This window comes from Grus americana, chromosome 5 (genome assembly GCF_028858705.1).
Source record: "Grus americana isolate bGruAme1 chromosome 5, bGruAme1.mat, whole genome shotgun sequence".
Lineage (NCBI taxonomy): Eukaryota > Metazoa > Chordata > Aves > Gruiformes > Gruidae > Grus > Grus americana.
This window is the reverse complement of record NC_072856.1, coordinates 67,817,230-67,829,983: the sequence shown is the minus strand read 5'-3', so window position 1 is coordinate 67,829,983 and position 12,754 is coordinate 67,817,230. Positions and strand designations below refer to the sequence as shown.

Genomic DNA, 12,754 nt, shown 5'->3' with positions numbered 1-12,754 from the left:
CAACACCTCTTCCTCTTCCTCCAGCCATGCCTGCGCAGGCTTTTTCAGCCTTGCGCGTTTTCCCTGCCCAGTTCTGCAAAGCTAAACCACGCGCAGCCGAAGAGCGAGGCAACCCGAGCGCTGGCCTGCGGGCTCCTGGGGTTAACCCGGCCACCCCAACGGTCACCCTGGCTGGGACCACGAGGCTCCACGCTGAGCCGGGTCCTGGCAAAGGGCTGCCGTGGCTCCCCAAAGCCTTTGGAGAAGGGGCTGATTCCTGAACCAACCCAAACCGCACATGTGCAACATGGAAAAGAAGAAATGTGACCGATTATCCCGATTTTTTGCAGGGCAAATTGAAGGATTATTGTCCGGGTGGAAGCCTGGGCATGGTTTCCTTGCCAGTAGATGCCAGAGAGAGCAGACAGGAGCTCGGTGCCTTGAGCAGCTATTTCATGTCCAGGACCTGCCCTCCAACGCAGGCGGAAGTCGCAGCCATGCAAACGATGCCATGCAAAGTGCTCCGGGAGCTGCCAAGCGTGGGGCAGAGCCCCGGGTGGGTTTGTGCAGCCTGAGAAGGCCTCCGGCGCTGCTCTCTTGGAAGTCGGAGCAGGGATGCAGCTGGGAAGCGGCTCTGCCCTCGCCTCGGGGGCCCGTCCCCAGACAGGGGGTGTCCTCTGGCCCTGGGTCATTCCCTCCCGCTGTACGTGACTTACAGGCTGGGTTTTACGTGCTGCAGGGAGGATGCAATTTCCCGTATCTCCCGTGTCCTGGGCACGGTCCCTCTCTGGAAGGGACGAGCACAGTTGTGAGACATAAATGCACTTAATGCAATGCATTAGCGGTTTTTCTTTAGCCCTGGACTTGAGCCCACGATGAGCTCAGAGGTCTCACATTGAAAACTTCTCCTGAAGCACTCTGAGAAAACGTAGAACAAGCGCTAATATCCCAAGAGCGAGCCCTTCTCAGGCCCCTGGGAGAACCGTCCTTGCCTTTCCTTCAGAAACGGCCCCAACACCGCTCATCCCTTAGCGTTTGCCCCCATTTCTGGAGGAAAGCTGCCTCAAGGGATTTTAACGTTGCCAGCACTGCATCGCAACGATGCCGGGCTCTTTCACTTCTTGACATCTTGTGATTTCCATCGTTTTATCTCCCTTTCCCACCTGGTCCCTGCCACCATCTCTCATCCTGGATGGGCCAGGCAGGGGCTGGTGTTGGGGTGGCTGCGCCGGGCTGGATGCAGCGGCTTGTCCCCCCAGGGAGATGCTGCTCTGTATCCAGCCCAGGTAATTCCTCCCTCCCGCCAGATGCCATCCCTCCTTCCTTACATCCCGGCTCCTCAGCACCCGGGACCATCCCTTGGCCCCCCGAATTGCCCTGCTGATGGCTGCAGGCGGAACGGGGAACCCCAGGTGGGCCCCGTGTGTGCAGTGGGGCTGGGGGCTGCCCCCTCCCCTCTCCCACTGTCCCAGCTCAGCACCGTTGCTGGGAGTCGGGAATCGCCACCGCTCCTCGTGCACATGAAGCAGGGAGGTGTGAGCGTGCCAGAGAAGGGCAAGGGTCGGGAAAAGGCTGGGCGGGACGTGGGGCTGCTGGATTTGGGGTTCATGGCAGTGTCTGGGTTAGCTCCCCAAGAGCACCGCAGGCGTAACACGGGGTTTGCAATGACCCGTCTCCCTCCGGGGGCATCTCCTGATCGTGGGGTGGAAAATAAATGTTCCCGTCCCTGCCGCCCCGCGGGTGCTGCTGCCTCCCTGGCTGCGGCATCGCCATGGGGAGAGGGTGCTGCGGTGCTGCCATGCCAGGGAAGGGGACACGGCGGCACAAACTCCCCCACCCCTCGGTCACCTCGTGGTGCTGCTGCAGCACTGGGTTTCAGCTGGCTCCCTTGCCCCCCCTCCCTCCTGCGAACCGAGTTCTGTCCGTTCTCTGCGGCCGTCCCCCGACGGGGATGGTGCGGGGACACGGGGTGCATTGCGGTGACCCGCACCAGGGGGGGACAAGATGGGAACTCAAGCCGGGGGCTGCGGCGGTGCAGAGATGCTCTGGGAAGCTCTACCCTTCTCTCATAAAAGTCCTTTATTAGAACAGCAAACATGACACTTCTCTTCAGTACAGTGGCTGTATGCAGCTATCATCGCGGTACAGGGGGATGACGTCTTACAATCACTGGGACTCTAATAAGCACCATGAACATCCTAAAGAACAGGGGGTAACGGCTGAGAGAGGAGCCCCGGGTGAGCCAGCCACGGGGGCTCGTCAGGAATTCACCAAAGAGCTGCTCAACGTTGTCCCGCAACACGGCTCTCCTGCAGCTGAGAGAAACTCCTCGGTGTAAGTCAACAAGATAGCACCCATCCAATAAATTAGGTAAACTTAATACTAGAGCAACAAGGGAACGAATGGGACTGTCCTGGAGGAGGGCACGCCGGAAGGGAATGGTCTATTTACATTTGTCTTTCTGCTGGACCGGTACTCCCGTAGCATCCCACCCGCCCCCGGCTGGATGAGCTGCAGGTCTCTGGCCAGGCTGGGCACGCTGGCACCCACCCGGCAGCGACACCGCCGCCTCCCCCAGCCCCACCAGCCGTGCTGGGGAGACGGCGAGGGACCGAAAAGCAAAGCGTGGGGACATGCGCATGCAGGCGCCCTCGGCACGGGGATGGGGGCTGGCACCGGGCACGGCTCCCACTCCTCTCCTGCCTCTGAATTACCAGAAAGTCGGGGTGAAGGGAACTGCTGCCGGCAGCAGGCGCAGGCAGGGCAGCAGGCGCATATTCCTGAGTGCGTGGCAGGGCTGTGGCCAGCTCTCCTTCCTCCCCATCCCCATCCTCATCCCTGTCCCCGTCCCCATCCCTGGGCTCCCCATCAGACCCTCGCTGCAGAATGAATGAATTCTCCTGTGAACGGAAGGACACTATCAGGTAGTATTTAAGGCTAGGCTTTATACGGCAACTATAAAAAAATAAACACTAATCTCCAAAGAGCCGGGCGAGGGCTCTCCGGCATATGGCTGTGGCACGCGTGCCGGCACCGGGCTGCGGGGAGCCGGGGGGCGAGCACTGTGTGGGTGCTCGACGCCGGACTGAGGGCCGGATGGCACCCAGAGCACCCGGGGACAGGGTAGCCCCCCCCCCAACCAATGCACCCCACAGAAATGCCTTGGGGGGACAAGGGACAGGGCTGGGCGTTTTGGTAAGGACATGGAGACTGACTGGTAATCCAGGACCCACCTCTACACGTGACTGAGGGCGCTCTGCGAGAAAGGCAACGGGGCAAAGAAATATCCTGCAAAGTAACGGGGCGGGCGTGGGTGAAAGCTTTCCCGTGGCGGGGGTCCCTCCTCGGTCCCTCCGGCCAGCCCCACGGGAGGGGAAAGCTCTCTGCCAAATGAGACGAAACTGTCCCCCCACCCCAAACCCCAACTCAAATCAATAAAACCAAACCTAAAAGCGGACACAGAGGAACATCTCAGGCTACCTAGGTACGTCATCAGCCAAAAAGAGCTAAACAGCAAAGCGCACACACACAGGACAGCGCGGGAGGGTGGAGATCAGAGACGGCCAAAAGCCAGGTTCTTCCTTCCCGCTTTGCCTCCCCGTCTCCGGCCGGTGGCCGAGCAGGGACCCGGCGGCTCGGTGGCCGGCCTTGTCCCGCAGGAGGGAACGGGCTGGATCCTCTCGTCCCGAGAAGAGGCAGCCGGCTCTGGGAGCATCCTCAGGGCATGGCCGAGCGCGAAGCGTAGAATTCGGGGACCGGCAGGCCGGTGTGCAGCGTCACCTGCAACGAGAGACACGGGGCTCAGTCGTGTCCCTCCGTGCCCAGTGGGACAGCCCACGGCATGGCAGCCGGCACACCATCCCCAGGAAGGGCAGGAGCAGCGCCCTGGGAGAGGCAGGATGTGGCCGGAGATGTCGTGGGGAGCCCACTGCTCCTCCCGCCCCACTGTGCACCCTCCCTGCTGCAGTGGGGTACAGGGGAGTGGGAGAGGCCATCACCAGGACCATGGCGGTGGCTCCATCTTGCTGCTGCATGACTTGTTTGCGCTGTAGGATCCCCTACTCAGCTCCAGCGTGAAGGGAGACCGCTGGCACCAGTGGTACCAAGCCCCAAATATTCCCAGCTGGCTGCGAACAAGTCCAACAGCCAGCTGCTGGAAAGAGGTGGGACACGGCAGCAGCTGGGTCCTTCTGCAGATGGGATGGACAAAAGGGTATGGAGGGGCCTGAAGGACAGCGAAGGTGCTCGGTACAGAAGGAGACCTCCGAGAAGCTCCTGAGCAGAGCGCAGGCCGTACAGCGGAGGGGACGTGGCCAATTGCCAGTGGGAGGAAGGACCTTCGTGGCGGGGAAGCTGAGCAGCAGCAGGGTGCTGGGGCAGAGCCATGCTATGGCGTGGGGAGATGCTCAAGTGCAACCTTTATCGGTCCGTTCCAACCCAAACCATTCCATGATCCTATGAAAATGGGAGCTAGGCACTCGGCCCAGCATCATCCAAGGATGGGGAGTGATGTGGCAGAGAATGCAACCCAGGGACAAAGGGAAAGTGGAAGAAATACCAGAGACCTGCTGCTCACTGCGTCCAGGAAAACCCCGGTCCACGGGAAGGGATACGGGCAGGTCTGCTCGTACCGACTGAGCGGGCAAGGGGCCGGGTCCTGCACATACCCACGCAGGCACCCAGGAGCTGCACACGGGTAATTCAGTTCCTTCCACAAATACTTTAATTTGGGAGGAGAGCACAATTCCTGCTTTTATTGGAAGAGCAGCATTTTCCCCTTCAGATACAGATTTATGGAAAACTTTGTCTAAAATACAATTATTTCCCTCCTAATTAGAGTCATTTTTAATTACTCATACACCTTTGAAGAAGGATAACGAATGGCTTGGGTTTATTAGCAGCCTTTTATCAGCATCCCATGGGACTTCTCTGTTGTCAGGGGATTTAAGCTCTGCCTTGCCCAGAGAACTGTCAGGAAGCAGAAGGGGCTCCAGACACACGCTTCTCTCTTAGGGCTGTGTAGGAATCAAACCCATCACAGAGCAGGACGGTTTTACCACACTAAATTAATACAGTAACCTCTAAAACCAGCGCAGACAAGACGGGCTGCTTTAAAGTCTCCTAATTAAACACCAGGACGGCCCCGGCACGTCGCACGTTTGCCAGCCCTGCTCCAAGCCGGGCAGACTCCCCTGCCCGCAAGGCCCTTGGGGTGGGATACTCCGGTAGGGATGCTCCCAGGGTTTGGGACGGTACCGACCAACCTCTGCCCCGGTGCTGCTGGAAAACTGTCACTGCCTTGGTGACAGCGCAAGACACGCCACACGAAACAGAGCGTGCCCTAATCCACGGATCCCTAATTTACAGAGGGCACTTGGTGCCTCTGCCCTTGCACAGAGGTGATGCCTTTGACATCCACTGCAGAAGAACATGCCAAAATGCTTGACAACCTGAAGTCATCCGTTACGTCTCACGTGTCCTAGGATGTGCCTGGGCACTTGGGCGGTCCCGGAGGTGCAAGCGGTGGTGGAGTGGATGTGCCAAAGCCAGGTTCGGTGAACATGGGGTGGGGGGGCTTGTTGGGGGAGAGGATAGCAGGGATGAGAGTAGTGAGAAGAAAAAATGAAAGATGAAAATACCAGACAGGCCCAGGGAGCCACCGCTTGGTGATGTTCAGGAGAGCTGAGAGCTTGGGAGAGACGAAGAGAAGAGGGGTTTGAAACTCCCCAGAGGCAAATAGGCTCTAAAAGGTGCCCTCCTCCCTGGTAATGCTCCTGTCCGTGTCCTGGGAGAGCTGTAAGAGCTGGTGGGGCTCTTGTGGGGTAGTACTACGAAGCAGAGCTGTCAAACCCCATCAGCCAAGGAGGAATGGAGAACCCTGGTGCTTCCTCAGCCCTGATGGAGAAACCTGGAGCGAGGAGCCAGACGCAGCAGCTCTGGCTGCAGGAAGGCCTGTCCTGATTTTAGAGACTCACAGCTGGTGTAGGGTATAAGTTTACCTCTTTCCAAGCCGCCCCTGGTGCACAAGAGCCCTCCCCGCTCCACAAAGTCCCCGTGGTGCCGAGCATCAACACACACCGCAGCGACAGCAGCATTAGAGCCCACCAGCAAGCTCAGCCGCAGGGTACGCTGCTGTGGAGCATGGTCAAAGCACGTACCTGCACGTTCCTGTTGAGGCTGACCGCGGGGAAGAAGAGGCCCTCCAGGTTCTCGAAGGCGACAGGCCCTTGCTGGTCCTCGTTGATGGAGAACGTCAAGGTCCTCCTGGTCAAATCCAGCAGCACTCCCACCGTGGCGCCTTTCGTTATCCCACCCTCGGTTCTGTGGGGGCGAGAAGATCAGAGCGTCTCTGTGGCTTCACGTCCCTTGTACTCCTGGCTCAGGGTTCAACCCATGGACCTCAACTTCACAGCTCACCCGGGAGCCAGGCCATGACCTGTACCCAGCCCAGCCACGCTCACAGGGCCCTGGGCACCTCCTCCTCAAGGCTCTCGCAGAGGTGTTCTCCGCTTGCTGTGATGTCCCCGAGGGCAAAGCCATCTACCAGAGCAGCCACAGCAACGCAACCACGGGGGAAAGCAAGTGGAGCTGGGCACCGAAGCTGCAGGGACCGCTTCAAAACCTGCCGACCCACCAGGGAACGGCCCATGAGGCTGCAGGAAGGTGACACCGGACCATCCCCAAGCTACCGCAAGCTTCAAAGCCCTCAGCCCTCTGTCCCACGGGGAAAGCAAGCGATAGCTGCGGCACAGGGATAAAGACAAACACCATTTTCTCGTTGCACGAGCTGCAAGGCTTTGGGTGTTAACGGGAAGGGGGTGCCACACAGGAGCGGTGCTGTGCTCGGGGCAAGAGTCAGCACGGAAAGAGTCGCAGCCGGCAGGGAAGGAATATTGGAGCAAGGCAGAACCAGGGAGGCAGGGACCGTTCCTCTGCTTCGGGTGAGGGCACATCCTCTAACGGAGGCGATTAGGAGCGATGTCACCCTTCCCGTGGGCGCCTGTAGGTGCCACTGGAAAAGCCACGGGCTCTGACGCGGGCTGAGCTCGGGCTGTGGTGTCTGGGAGGAAGCGCCCGTTGCAGACGGCCTACCTGTTGGTGTGCGAATTGTTGTGCATGAACCAGCTCCGGTTATTGTCCACGTACATGGCCCAGGCCTTGTCGTCCTTGCCCAGCATGGCATCCTTCAGGACATCAATGCGTGCCACGCCAAAGGCCGGGTCAGGGTGGTTATCGTAACGATCGATTGACAGCTCCCAGTAATGGAGCCCTTTGGAAAAGCCCGTTTTCCCCAGCACAACCCTGTCATCATAGCTGTTGCAGGTGACAGTCAGGTTGTCATTAGAAAAGATGATGTCAGCGTGGGCAGAGCCAGGATCGAAAGAAAACCAAGCAACTGGAATACACAAACAACATCAGGTTAGTCTGGCGGGAGCATGGCCGTCAGCGACCGAGCCACGTGGAGCGGACACGGAACAGCACATGCAGCGTGCAGGGCCGACACGTAGCGCGAAGGCACGGCGCGGGCTCGGGCTGCTGGCCACCGCCGCGGCAGCGAGAAGCAGGCAGGGAGCTGCGCAGCGGAGGAGGCTGCTGGCTCACGGAGGGCACCTTCCATCACGGAGGGATGCTCTGAGCTTGTGCAACTGCGGCCTGCCAGCGTGGCTGAGGTTTTATGGCCGGGACTCAGATATCCACCCGAGTTTTGCTCTCGCTGCTCCCCAGTGCCTGTCTGTCTCCGTCCCATCCCACTGTCTGTCTGTCTCGGCTCACGAGCCTGCGGGATCCTCATGGTCTCCTAAAATTTGGCCCTAGCAGAAGGAGACGTGCGATCCCGGCCAGGCCTCCAGGCTCTAGCTAACACAACTCGCTCTTAGGACTAAGGGTTACTCATGCAAGCAATGGTCTGCAGGGTCGGGCCCAGCGCGGGGAGGGGACCGAGGATCAGCAGATAAACCGTGTGTGTGTATTCGAGGGCTGGCAGTCCTGGGAACCAAAAGCACATACAAAGGTCTACATTGACAGAGACGCTACGTCACACCAAGAAACCTCCCTGAGGAGCAACCGGCCACACGTAAGACAAGAGCTAGCTCGTGGGAAGGCTGGAAAATGCCTGGAAACCTCCACGGCTCGGTACGGCTGCTGGTTTAAACGCACAGGACTCGGTTACTGCAAATCTGACAGATACAGTGTCACGTCCCCGACAAGACAGAGGCACAGGGTTTCACAAGCCACCGGCCCAGTTCCCCAGGTGGTTTTCTCCAGCGGTCACCGAAACGTGAACTGACACATCCACAAAACACTCTCACGCCTGCAAGGGTAAATACGGCTTGAAAAATAAAACACTCTGGTGAGATTTATTCATCGATTTATTGGATCGTTTCACAAGACAGCTCACATGCACGCGGGCGCCCCAGTTTCGCAACTCGACGGGGGTGATTCCGTACCTGCCACCATTTTTTTAATGTCAACTGTGGTCATTCCCAAGGAAAGGCATGCAGAAGAGAAAACAGCACGTGAAGTCGGGGTAAAGAAAGGAACGAGAAACAATTTCTGCTTGCTTGCTTCTCCAGTGACCGCATGGACCTTGCAGGCTGGCCGGCCTGGTGCGCGAGCTGCCCGGGGAGGGAATCCCGCCGGGGTGGGCACGGGGCTCCTTCCCCGGGGGAGGACCAAGGGGCCTGACCTTGCAGGGTGCTGAGCGCCGCTGCCCCGGGAGGAGGCAATCTGCATGGGGCAGGCAGGCAGCTCCAACGAACGCTCGCTCCAATTAGCTGCAGAGGGGCTAATCACCTCCTCGGCATTTGGCCCGTGCTCCAGCACCCTCAATGAACTGGAATACATATGGCTTTGAGCGGGAGGGTCAGTTCTTAATTACAGGGCCACTTCCAGAGCACTGACTTCAGGCTTCTCTTTAAAACCATACGGAGGAACACTTAAAATACCTTTATATCATATGGCAATCGCCATTCCTCCTCCAAATTTGCCTACTGCCATGACATCCAAGATTGCTCTGTGAGCAGGGTATGCCCAAGAAATGCCGCTCACTCGCCAAAGAAAAGTTAAAGATTTAAAAAAAAAAAAAAAGAAAAAAAAAGAAAAAAGGACGAGTGACATGGAGTAGGTGCTGGTTAATTGTAATAAATATACTTGCCTAATTGAGAGTAAGGCGTTCCTTGTGTCTCAAAATTGCATCCTATAAAGAGATACTACATTTCACACATCACAGCTATGAAACAACAACCACCTGAAAAACACTCATGAGCATTTAACCATTAACTAAGCATCCAGCCAGCCACGGGAGGCCTGATTCATTAAAAGCCAAAGAGCATGGAGAGGGGTCGCAAATACCACCCGTGAGTTTGAGTGCGGACTGCTGGCCGTTTTGGTGAGTCTCACGTCTGGGAAGTGTGGGGTATCTGCTCTTTGACTGCCAGATCCCATCACGGTCCTTGAGAACATCAAGTCTGATCGCTACCTGCTCAGGATGCCAAATCATTGGACTTTCCTCCAGAAAAGGGGCAGGAAATTTTAGCCTTGGCAGAATATCTTGGCCCTTTGGTAAGTAGTCTCTAGATCGACCCTCAGGTGAATCACTTAAAAACACTCCTTGGGGGACAGGGACTGAGAAAAGAAGAGCAGCCACTGCTGTGTCCAGTGAACAGGGACGCCGAGCTCTCCCGGGCTGCATCCCCTGCCGTGCCTGCGGTCTGGGCAGGAATGGAGCCAGGGTGGGGGTCCCTGGGGGCGGGGATCCCTGGGGGTGGGGGTCCCTGGGGGCAGATGCCTGGCCTCAGACCCCCGCAGCACCCAAACGGCACCGGGCTGTAGCTTCGACTGCAGCTACACGGGCGGGATGCATCGGGGTGCCCCTCACCTTCCTGAGACTGGGCTGTGCCTGAGCCCCGGCTGCAAAAAACACCTTTGGGAGCCGGGCGGCAGCCGGGGACGGAACCAGGAGCTGGTCCTGAGCCAGGAGCTGGTTCTGAGCCAGGAGCCTGTCCTCGCCAGGAGCTGGTCCTGAGCCAGGAGGAGAGGGCACGATGAAGCCCCAGGTTGGCACTGCATGGGAGGGCACTGATGAAGGGTGCTGTATTTTAAGGAGGCCCCTGTCTAGCTCTGTGACCAGTTGTCACCTCTCCTCGGGCCGGGAAGCAGGCTTTTCTCCCTGCTGACGTGCGTGTTGGTGGGAAAGCATCCGGCCGCAGTTGCGCTCCGTGCCACGCTGCTGGCGAGTGCCGAGCAGCACCTCCCGAGGCTGTTTTAATGAATCGCGCCCCGTGCCCCTATTCAAAAAGTGGTTTTCAAGGTCTCTGCGCATCGCTGCCATACAAGTCCACCTGAGCGCGGACACACGGGCACGTTCAGGACCCCGTTTCGCCCTGCCCCACCACCCCAGACCGTGGCTGCAGAGGTCCGTACCGCACACACAAGTATTGCTCGTGGCCATCGCAGCGGATCTCGGTACACTGGACACAAAGTAAGAAACGTCCGTAACAAAACAGAGTTCAAGCCATTAGCGCACAGCAGTACGATGAGAAAAAAAAACATAAAAAGCACAAAGAAAAAGAAAGTTGCAGGGCCCCCGGTTATTCTGGCAAGGGTCATGCTGCAGCATTCCTCATTCCGGGTTATGGGATGGAAATCAAACAATCGGGGGCCCCCATTCTTCCTGGGCTTACACCAGAGGAAGCTATGAATTACTCCATTGGAGCCCATGGAGTGGTGTAAATCCAGAGTGGTGGAAGAATCAGGGCCCAGGATCTTTAGCAACGGAAGATGTGCAAAGACTGGTTAGAAAACAGCTCAGAGAGATGCACTGTGCCTGCGGCTCCTTCGCTGGCTGCCCGACACCGTCACTCGTTCTGCCTGTACTGCCTACATCCCGCCACTGCCCGCGAGGACCGGGCGCAAGGAGGCAAGCAAAGCGGCCGTGGGTGCTGCGGGACGAGCGAGGGATCACGGGAGTGGTTTCCCCTGCTCTGCGGAAAACAAGACTTCCATACCATCATGTCTGGTTTTGCAAAAGCCGAGCCCAGTGCTCAAAGCTGAGCGGCCGAGAGCCCACATCTTCGGGGGCTTAAGCCAGACTGCGAGGGGTCTGTGAGCTGGCCTTAGTAGACCTTGCTTGCATCTAGACTCGCTTCTTTCTTAAGAGGGGTCTAGATTTAATCGAGCAAACAAATTTCACAGAACAAATCTAACGGCAGGGGCTGCGTTTTCCGGCTGTATAGGGAAAGCAAACCGTAGAGACGTCCCCACAGGTTTCTGCCAGGGAGGGTCTGTTCTTCTGACTGTCCCTAGACACAAGGTCAATGCGAACTAGAGACGAGGGATCTGCTCCGCCGGCCGGCTGTGCAAAACGGTTCAGCCATGCCGGCCCTGCCAAGAACAGCACCCACGTAAGGAGTTACCGTGCTGCTCCGTCACCCCACGCCTAAACTGCCCATGCTGGTACGTACAGATGAAAACACCACGAGAACTACACCACCGCAACTCCCTCCTCGGCAGGAGCAGGCCACTGACAAACAGAAGTGAGTTCCCCCTGCCATCCGCATGTCATGGGAAAAACAAACACAACGGAACAAAACAAACAAATATTTTGGAGATGCCCAGAAGCACAGACCAAGAGGAAATGCCAGAGGCACTCGGCTCACCGGCTGAATTCAGGGACTGTAAAGAAGAATGCAAGCTCAGCTGGTGGGCCGAAGATCTTAGCTCAAAGTAGGATCTCCCCGGAAAGCTGGGTTGTAGATTAAGGGTGGAGGAGAAAGGACTCATTCTACGAAGCTGCGATCTTTCCAAAGGCACTGGAAAAGGGAGGGTCTGTTCTTCTGACTGCGTGTCTAAACGTAAGATCAATGCAAACTAGAGATCAGAAATCGGGTCTGCTGGACGGTGTCACTCCCATCGCCCGAGACCAGATCTCGGACCAGAGCACAGACGCTTCGGCACGCACGGACCCTGCTTCGCTGCAGTGAGCGTGCGTGCGGTGCGTGGAGCAGAAATGTCTGGTGCTGCGCAACCCAGCGAGACCCTTCAGGAAAGCCTTGCCTCTGACAGTATCGGCAATAAACATATTTTCATCTTCCAAAATGTTCCCATGTCACCAGGACAAATTCAATACGCTTTTCTTTAAAGTGAGTCCTGCATCTCTTCACAGTAACGCACCTAAAAAGATTCACAAGTTACCATTCACGCTTCCCATCGTTCTTTAATAAATCTCATACCGTTTTGTGCGCAACAATCACTAGCGTAAAAGCTCGTCGGCTGGTAACGCTGAAAGGCATTTTGCAGGGCTGTACTAAGCTATAGAACCCTAAGTACCACCAAGCACCCACCTTACTCAAAGGTTGTTCGGGATGTTGTGTTCTTGGTATCCCTTTGTACCTGTCAAAACACATCTGAGCCTTACAGTAAGAAGTTAACTCATGTGATTCACAGCAAAACGTCAGAGTAGAGGGAACCTCTTGGGTCATCGGTTTCCGTTCCCAGCTACGACAAACGGTCACCTCCTGCAATTTCTTCCCTAGCCTTGTCAAGGGATATATTAACATGAAAATGTAGAATCCACCATCCTCCACACATTCAAATCAGATCAACTCCGGTATCCCCAGCCTTCCTGCCTCGGCTGTGAATACGGATTGAGCTGGAAACCATGTTAAACCAGACCAAAGGAGGCGTTTCTGTGCACAGTGGATTGTAACTTCTGCAACTTGCTGCTGTGCAAAGCTGTGGAAGCAAAGAGTGTCAGTGGGTTCAGACACGGGTTAGA

At 57.1% G+C, this 12,754-nt stretch overlaps 1 protein-coding gene across 5 annotated transcripts in view; it reads right to left on the bottom strand.

Moving 5' to 3' along the window:
* Window positions 1-2,038: 2,038 nt before the first annotated feature.
* Window positions 2,039-12,754, bottom strand: part of TRIM9 (tripartite motif containing 9) — a 68,524-nt gene continuing 57,808 nt past the window's right edge. For 2 of the 5 annotated variants that reach the window (XM_054828035.1, XM_054828036.1), the window contains exons 8-13: window positions 11,637-11,825; window positions 9,134-9,175; window positions 8,427-8,450; window positions 7,072-7,375; window positions 6,138-6,300; window positions 2,039-3,759 (exon numbers count right to left, since the gene is read on the bottom strand). In XM_054828035.1, the coding sequence (XP_054684010.1) occupies window positions 3,697-3,759; window positions 6,138-6,300; window positions 7,072-7,375; window positions 8,427-8,450; window positions 9,134-9,175; window positions 11,637-11,825 (785 nt within the window). In that variant the 3' untranslated portion in view covers window positions 2,039-3,696. The other 3 variants (XM_054828037.1, XM_054828038.1, XM_054828039.1) reach the window with 2 other exon arrangements.